This window comes from Nymphaea colorata, chromosome 9 (assembly GCF_008831285.2).
Source record: "Nymphaea colorata isolate Beijing-Zhang1983 chromosome 9, ASM883128v2, whole genome shotgun sequence".
NCBI lineage: Eukaryota > Viridiplantae > Streptophyta > Magnoliopsida > Nymphaeales > Nymphaeaceae > Nymphaea > Nymphaea colorata.
Genome location: NC_045146.1, coordinates 15,292,595 through 15,301,853, shown reverse-complemented (window position 1 = coordinate 15,301,853; position 9,259 = coordinate 15,292,595). Strand labels below are relative to the sequence as shown.

At 40.4% G+C, this 9,259-nt stretch overlaps 1 protein-coding gene across 1 annotated transcript; it reads left to right on the top strand.

The window, feature by feature from the left end:
• The first annotated feature begins 1,760 nt into the window (after positions 1-1,760).
• On the top strand, positions 1,761-4,077 carry LOC116260863 (xyloglucan endotransglucosylase/hydrolase 2-like). The gene is made up of 4 exons (XM_031639384.2): positions 1,761-1,976; positions 2,070-2,170; positions 2,502-2,695; positions 3,473-4,077. The coding sequence occupies exons 1-4, from the start codon at positions 1,808-1,810 to the stop codon at positions 3,867-3,869; spliced, it is 861 nt and encodes a 286-aa protein (XP_031495244.1). The 5' UTR covers positions 1,761-1,807; the 3' UTR covers positions 3,870-4,077.
• Positions 4,078-9,259: the final 5,182 nt, after the last annotated feature.

Sequence of the window (9,259 nt, the reverse complement as noted above, 5' to 3'; positions counted from 1 at the left end):
AAATTTGTCATGGCTTGGTTTAAGCCCAGCTCGGTCTTTGACCAAGTTCCAGTTAAGAGCTGGTGCAAGCCTTACGATTCCCACCAGCTCGCTATTGCAAACTCTAAAATCGATCTCCTTGTCCTCCAATACCACATCTCTGCTTGGAATACATAAAACTAACTTCGCAGCTCTTCATATATTACTCTCGAAATAGAAAGATTCTCATGGAAAGAAAACACAAACTGCTACTCATAATTTTTTGTATTGATTTTATTTTTCAACTTAGGGAACAATAATAAGTGTTGGCCTACGTACATTAATCAGGCATCAGCAAAAGTTCGGCTCCCATGGCTCTCAAAATTTGAGGCACGTTTATTGATAAAAGAAAAAACTCGGTTCATCCCGCCCGCACTTATAGAGGTGATTGATAAATTGGTATAATAAATTTCACGATAAAGTTATGTTTCATGAGTGAATGGTTACTCTAGTTATCCAAAATCATACAACTTATTCATAAAACCATCTAATCTGTTGTAATAGATGCTAAGGTGTCACACCTTTTTTTTTTCTTTTTCTTTTATTTAGCAATTTTTATCATATTGGATCGAACAATCATCATGAGTGAGCCAAGTGACTTTGGATAGCAGATGCTGGATCAAACAACTCTTCACAAGTGAGTTGAGTGACTCTGGAGAGGTAGAGTCATCATTCAATTTTCTGCATTCTATTATTTTTATATTTTTAATAAAAAATACAAAAAAGCACATAAACATTTAGACAAATAATAAATCATTGATCAACTTTTAAAATTTAACAACCAAGTGCCTGGCTTAGAGAGAAACTATCAGAATTTGCCTATTTTCACAACATATTAGTTCAACAAAAATATGTCGCCTAAAAATAAGAACATCTGTCATCAGACACTAGATGATTGGTTCTTCATTAAGGGTATTTTGTCTTTTTCTTTCATACCAAAATAATAATTCTTGGAGATTTTTACTTAACAGTTGAGCGTTTATTTATGATCTTTTTAATTAAAAGTTGAGCGATTATATTCCATTATTCTACAAAATGTTATGTGCGATTGATTTTTTTTTTTTTTTGTAGTTAACGAAAGAGCCAAATAAGACTGGTAAGGACACAAGAGCCGGATCCAGTATGAAAGCTTGCTGAATTTGTCAGTTTCAGCTGCACCAAACTTTGAAATGCTCGTCCATCATGCAAGTCAATTGTCATAAGCTCGAGTCCATGAGCATCCTTACTACCCCAATGTCCTCCACTTCCTTGTTCTGCACACGACCAGTAGAGCATTAATGGAGATGTAAGTGTTCTTCCTTCGCCACTGGGACCGCTAATAGCTTTTTGAGTTTCCTTAGTCGAGTAGTTCCCCGGAGTGGTTGAACTCAACTCACAAGCAATGGCCTCCAACCAGGCAGTGAGAATATGTATGAGACAACCTTTTTCCGATTTTGATTCCATTGCCGCGTTTTAGCAGGCTGTCAATCTTTAGACTCGCAGAGTGCCCGGCACGATTGAACCTTTGATAAAGAGATGGCCACAATAATTAAATGCCAAAAAAAGTTGGTCACACAAATAGACGTGATGGGCGTTCCTCCCTTCAACTTTTTTCTGGAGCGTCGGATTTGCCTTTGCCCGCAACTTTACATCCCCAGATCATCTTCGTGTCAAGAAAGTCAAGAAACAAGGAAAAGCAACTAAGCCTTTGGCCTTATAAATGCGCAGATCATCTTTCTCTTCATCTGCGCGGTGCAGTCTCTCTTGTAGCCCGATCCCTGAACTAATTAAGCTTGTCGAGCCGACGACAATGGCTCGTCCTTCAATCTCCCCGGCTCTGGTAACATTCGTCGCAGTCCTTTCTGCGGCCACAGTCGCCTTTGCGCTCCCAATCACACAGATGGTCGACATTACCGGAGGCCAACCTGGTATATTAGACGGAGGCAACGTGATTGCCCTTCGACTGGATCAGGCCTCAGGTAGAGATCTTTTTTTGTTTATCTTGGTCTGGTTAAAAGGTTTCAGGACTAGATATGAAAGGGTTGCTGATGGTGTTTGCTTGCATTTTGTAGCCTCTGGTTTCCAGTCGAAAGATCAGTTCCTGTTCGCTAGGATTGACATGCAGATGAAATTGCCGGCCGGTGATTCTGCTGGGACAGTCACCACCTTCTACGTAAGTTGAACAGACCTTCCCCTGGATCTTAAATTCAGTGGTTTCCAAGCCAGTTTGAGCATAACCAAGAGAAATAAAAAACACACACACATATACATTGGCCAGGAATCTCTCCCTTCTTTTCTAAAGTATTTTCAACTTTACTGATTTCCTTTGTTACGTACAGACATTTCACAAACTAATTGAATGGTAAGAACTCTTTTAGATAAAAGAATTTGTTCAACTTGGCTATTTGCACCGACGAAATTTGGCATTTCATGTATCGAATTTGCGAAGGCTACAGTTTCTCATTCCCGCAATTAAACGGCACGTCGTTTTAATTTGCATGCAGCTATCATCGTTAGGTGATGCTCATGATGAGGTTGACATTGAGTTCTTGGGAAACGTGAGTGGCCAGCCATTGGTCTTGCACACCAACATCTACACTCAAGGCAAGGGGTCAAGGGAGATGCAGTTTTATCTCTGGTTCGACCCAACTGCTGCATACCACACCTACACTATCCTTTGGAACTCCCAGTTCATCATGTAATCTCTCTCTCTCTCTCTCTCTCTCTCTCTCTCTCTCTCTCTCTCTCTCTCTCTCTCTCTCTCTGTGTGTGTGTGTGTGTATGTATATATATATATACACACACACACACACACACACACAATGATGGATAGCGCAATCAGTTGTGTATAGTAACTCTTATCCTTCATTCGAGTCTTTAAGGGTACTATCCTAATGATATTAAGAAGTGAAGTGTTGGTCTTAGATTATTAAGGGTGCCGCTACAGTCTTTAAACAAATTAGGAGTTTGCACTCTTCCTTGTACAATCAACCAATCCAAAAATATTGATCTAGGAGGCTGGCCTTTGGCCCATAAACAATCATTTGGAAATCAAGCCATACCCGGTGGAAGCAAGGAAAGATATGCTGTAGCAACTGAGTATATACTCACCAGTAGATTTAGATGTCCAAGCAAGCCAGTCATCATTTTGATACTTAACCCATGTAAATGAGATCGTCCATAAATTTGACATGCTTCCTGTCATGCGGATTGGGACCTGAGATCCGGTCACCTGTAAGTTATATTTGTTTCTCGTTAGTTGAGTCCAGGCTGATTGTGAATTAAGTGTATCATGCCAACATTTGACTAGTATTAATGCAACATTAATCTTCAACCGGATGGAAATAACACCGAGGCCACCATGAAAACTGAGTTCATAACCTCATTCCATTTAGCAAATGATGCGTATGATCTCCCTCCCTCTCTCTCTCTTTCATATTCATTCTTCTCCTTCTTATTCCCTGTACTGCCGCAGAATTTACGTGGATGGGCAGCCGATCAGAGCCTTCCCCAACATGTCCGGTATAGGAATTCCGTTCCCCACAAGTCAACAAATGAGGGTGTACGCCAGCATCTGGAATGCTGATCAATGGGCAACCCAGGGGGGCCGTGTGAAGACCGACTGGAGCCACGCACCATTCATGGCCTACTACAGTAACTTCTCAACCAAGCCATGCCCTGCCACCTCCACTGATCCTCAGTGCACAATCCCCTCACCACCTCCAGCCCCTGGAAGCAACGTCCCCCAACTTGATGCGTGGACGAGAAACACCATGCAAGGCATTCAATCCCAGTACATGATCTACAACTACTGCGCCGACACCCAGCGATTCCCACAGGGGCTTCCCCAAGAGTGCTCTGTCAAGTTTTAGTTGCAAACTATTCTTTCATACTCATATATATACTCCCCATTTATATCCCACCTAAATGCTGGTTTAATCACGATATGTGATTCGTTTTCTCTCTCTCTATCTCTCTCTCCCTCCTTTTCTTAACAAAATTTGTCGGTGTTTGGTTTTCGATAAGTTTTTGTACTGCTTGTAATGAGGGAAAAAAGCATGAAATAAAGATGTCCTTGTCGTTGATTCCAAGTTGTATATCCATATCGTGCTTTATGGAGGGCAGTAAAGCTATTGAGTCAGTGTTCTTTGCTGAAGAACTGTTCAAGATTAATCATTGTTCTAACCTGCAGCAGCTTGCATTGTGAAAGCAACGCAGCAGATCATGTAAATCAGATGGAGATGCTTTTGTAATGCGGACACGACTCCTTGTTAGCTGAACAGATAAAGGGTTTCATCCTCGGCCATCCAAACAACCTACTGAGTTTCTTAGTAGAGAAAATTACGAAAGAAACTTTTCACTTGAACAAAATCTTATTAGATAGTATGCGAGTCTGCCTTATCAGCCTGCAAGTGCTATTTTGTAAAACTAACTGCACTTACGAAAATTATGCCTAAAACTTGGAAATCGATGTAATATCTTGTTTATTATACCAACTATTTTGTAGTCCAAAGATTGAACATTAATTGTGCTGAATCTTAGATCCTCCAACACAGAGATCACATGCATTTCTGCTTTTAGTTTTGAGAAAGAAAATATATGTTTGCATAGTTTAGTTATCGAAATTATTCATACTTTTTCATTCAAGGATAGACTGTCTTTTTCAGCTAATCCTGGCGGTTTTCTGAAAGAAGGGTCTATTGCGTCAAAGATGAGATTTCCTGAATAAAGGAACTGAAAGATGAAGTTGGAGATTAACCTTGCACCATGAAAAGGACGAAGTTACAAAAGAGCCGTAAAGGTGGGCACTGTTATGAAAAAAACTCTTCAACTAAATTATGATATTTATAAGTCGGTCAAATTCACACACCCAGGGACAGAGAGTTGTTGCTTTTCTGCCTTTTTAGCCCAATTAAGATGACAACGGTGTATATTGTCATAGTCAAATAGTTAAGATATATTTCCTTAACTTTTCTAAATGTCATGAAATATCAAGAACTTGAGTTGGTTGTTAGGGAAGCGGCATGCACTCCTCAAGTAGTCCCATATGATAAAGGCAATATAGATTCCCACTTCCTTATTCCTCTTTCCTTTTGATGGGACCTAAGAGGCCATCTGCTTAGTCTTTCAAGGTCTCGCAGTTCACACTAGCTTTTCATCGTGCCGTTCCTTGTACTCAACAACACACACCACTCAAATGGGGGGCCAAGCTGAATGCTTGGGGCCTACTCCTGCCGCCAGCAAAACGCTGCCAGAGTGGCCGATTTGCTGTCCAACCAGACATCACCATGAAGGAAGAACAGGTAGACTCATCCAACGGAGGCAGACCAAATAAATTGATGCCTTGGTGGGCAAGGAATATTGCCTGATCGTCGACATGAATGCTTTGCCATGCATCGTGCATCCAGTCTTCCGCGGTCAAAGGGTAGACCCAATGGTCAACAAGTTATAAGCATGGTTTTTAAAGCCTCTCTCTCTCTCTTTCTCATATATCTAACTACCAGTTTCATATTTAATTCTGTATATAGAATTCTCTGCTCCACCAGGGTTCGAAGGAGAATGCATTCATCGACATCAACGGACTCATCGATTTGTGATCATTAGCACCAGTGACCTCCACAGTTGTAGCGGAGTCATCCTCCTCATAATTGTACATTGCGCCTGTGTTGCCACGTTTTTGGCTTCCACTAACTGGAGACTAAGTGATGTGGTAATGTTCCAGAAAATCTAATCATCCTTTTTTTCCGCCGATAGATAACATGAGGAAGAAAGGTCTGCAACTTCCATGGTGTACGCTCAATATATGTTCATAGCAGCTCAAACAATGGAATTGAAGCACAAATCATCACTGGCGATGGCAAACGTGCTAGCGCTGAACCTTGCAGCAGGGCTCAAGGGCGGCTGCCATTCACAAAATTCACCTCAAGATTTCGTTGCAGCTCACAACGAGGCGCAAGTTGCAATGGGCCTTCCTCCATTATCAGGGAACAGCCCCGTTGCAGCCTACGCTTAAGACCATGCCAACCGGCGGAAGGCCGATTGCAGAAAGGTTCACTCCGGCGGGCCGTATGGCGAGAACCTGTTTTGGGGCTACGGTTATGAGTTCAGAGCAGCAGATGCAGTCAAGTATTGGATGGATGAGGAACCCAACTATGACTAGTCTTCTAATTCCTGTGCTGAGGGAATCCAGTGTTTACATTACACCCAGGCAATGTGGAGAAAAAGCACCCGCTTGGAGTGCTCTAGAGTCACCTGTCACAGCCGGGAGCTCCTCATCACCTGAAACTATGACCCTCGTGGTAACGTCGCAGGGCAGCGCCCATACTAACGCCTACATGCTCTATATGGATGTAAGCTAGCTTGATAACCCAAGTTCTCATCAGGTAGGAGAAGTGGATCTGGTGAGTTCGACAAATATCTGAATGTTACACTGAGTTAGAGTTTGGGGACTTTTACCTTTATCGAGCAATATATAGAATTCTCTGCTCCACCAGGCTTGTCTATGTAACTCTTCAGCTATGCATGAATAAATCGACAGGCCCATAAGCTAAATTTGTATCCTGCTCCCGTCCGAGCTTCATAAACCTTGTCCAAGATTTAGATCATGAACTTCTAAATACTATATATCAAGAATAAGAACGACACCTAGGAAACATATAACAGGCCCTGGAGGTCATTCTGTCCTCTCTTCTCTGTCGTAAAATAACTCAGGCTATGAATCATTTCCATTTGCAATTTTCAGTTTTACTTTTGTTATATACAGGGCGTACGTGCTTGTGTGTGTTGGTCTACACATGTTTTGGTTAGGTTCTTACAGAACTCGCTTTCTTCATATCTGAATCATGTTTTTTCTCCAGGGTTGGTGCAGGCTTGGACCATATTTATATGCCATACTGCCCGAGGCCACCGAAAAAATGATTAAATCGATTCTCGTGATTTCATTATGCGTAGCTCTCTTGAGAAGCTCACCGTTCCTGTTGTTCTGATCGAATTTGACTCTATCAATAAACAAAAAAAATGTATTTGATGGAGAGGACGACGAATTAAAGAGGTGCAAGAGGGTGGAGTATCTTGATGATTTTTGATACGTTTTATAGATTCAAGAGAGTGCCTATGAACTTTGGGAATTACATTCTTGATATGGGGTGCGTCATCTTCCACATCAAAATAGTGTCTAGATATATAAGCCCCTTGTTTTGGCATCCGAACACAGATTAATTGGCAGTGCGGCTGGCGTTTCGACCTAAGAAGCTGATCCATGTGGGGTCTGTCGAACTGCAACACGACTGTCACAAAGAAAATTTTAAGGCATAATTTTAATGGAAGTTAACTCTTGATTAATCATAAACTCAATTTTTAAGCTTGATTTCTCAAGTGAGTTTTTGACTTGATACCTAATTTAATTTTTAAACGCTTTTCACATGTGCGAGGTTTCGACCTTCACACTTGAAAGCTTAAGTAATTAAAAAGGGATGTTGGATGAATGACGAAAGGCATGACACATGTTCTTTGTAAAGAGTCTATTTTCGACTCTTTAAAACTCAATGAGTCTCTTATTTTAACTAAACCATGTGATATATATATATATATATATATATATATATATATATATATATATATATATATATATATGTTAAGTTGTAGAATGCGGTGAAACCCTGCTCCTACAAATAGAGATGCTCACCCCTTTGCTATTGCATTGAGTGAGTCGAGTGTCTTATTAAGTGCAATTTAAGTGTGTTGGGTGCTTGGGAATTAGCTCACTACGTGAGCTTGTTGAGGTGAGCCCTTATGCCTTCCTCATGTAGGTTTCATTTTGATGAGTGCAATAGAAATTTATTATTTAAGTAAACTTGGTGCATACTTTGTATCATAGCTTAAGTTCACTTTGTGAACTTTATTGGTTTGGTTATTGAGCTTTCATTTATTAAACTGTGCCAAGTTTATTATGAAAAAATATTTGAGATATTGAAACTTTGCTGAATTTTCTCTGCATAAACTGTTGAATATCATTTGAATTTGGATCCACTGGGCATTGACATTTAATCATAGGTGAGCCCAAATTTTTCTACGTTCTTCAACCCAAAACCTACTAATGTTGCCTGCATGAATACTTTCTATGTGGAAACTATGATGGAGACTCTCTTAGTTGTCCTTTATATATATATATATATATATATATATATATATATATATATATATATATTTATTTGATTTAGTTTTCTTCCTTTTTTTTCTTAATTTACACTATTTTACTGTTATAGCTTTCGTAAGAGTACAACATTAACAAAATCTAAACATAATGAATCCAATATCTGGCAGATTTTAGTAGATATGATTTGGTTTATGAATCTACCCATAAGATTGAATGAAATTTATAAAACACTATGTTCATGAAGCAAGAATAAACTATGCTATTGCCAAAGGGCCTCATTGACACTTACTTCAAGAGTATTTTTACATCAGTTACTGGCAAATATTTGCTCTAAGGACTTGTTATGCAAACTCAACAAAGTCATGTCATAAATATTACGGTATCGATGCGCATTGACCGAAACATATTGTATCAGTTCTTGCCCAAATAAAAATTTTGTCCTTTATCTTTTGTATATTATTAAGCAATTTAAATTATTTTTAAAAAATTCATCAATTTTAAAACAAAGCGATAAAGCGTGGACCAATGTGATAAGCCGCAGCCCTAAGGCAAGATTTGCAACAAAACAAAGCGTGCACGGTCCTTCTTCGGGCATGGTGTGGAAAACGCCATCGTATTCATCAAGTAAATGGCAAACATCATTCGCCATGTTGGGACTTCAGCCAGTGAGCCCAGTCATGGCTCGCGTCTCGGAGGTCCACTTTGTCGGCGGGCTGCCGCCAATTTGGCGGCGCCTCGTGGTGCCTCTCGTCTCGCGCACAAGCCTCCGGCCAGGTCGCAAGTCCCAACCAATCGTGTGCTCTCGTCGTTAGTATTTGAAGCAAAATCTTTCATTTTATGTCCTTTGGGACTTCTTCCTTATTGTTCAGTTGTATGGACGTAGCTATATACGGCTGAAACGGTTTTTCGGTCTTAAATTTGGCCGGAATCTGATTTTCCGGTATTAGAATCTTAGATTGTCCCCGCGGAGATATTTTAGATCAGTGGAAGCATCCACCGGGCTTATACGGAACGTGGGTCCTTGAAGAGTCGATGAATGATGGAGCACTTGGCATTATATGAAAGCACAGGGGTACTTTGGTGAGTTCTGTTTCAGGGGGCGGGGAT

Bases quoted from the DNA above. Each gene is read 5' to 3' on its own strand.
- LOC116260863 (XM_031639384.2), top strand. From the start codon at position 1,808: ATGGCTCGTCCTTCAATCTCCCCGGCTCTGGTAACATTCGTCGCAGTC. The intron at 2,171-2,501 runs GTAAGTTGAACA...ATTTGCATGCAG, and splicing joins GGACAGTCACCACCTTCTAC to CTATCATCGTTAGGTGATGC. The intron at 2,696-3,472 runs GTAATCTCTCTC...GTACTGCCGCAG, and splicing joins TGGAACTCCCAGTTCATCAT to AATTTACGTGGATGGGCAGC.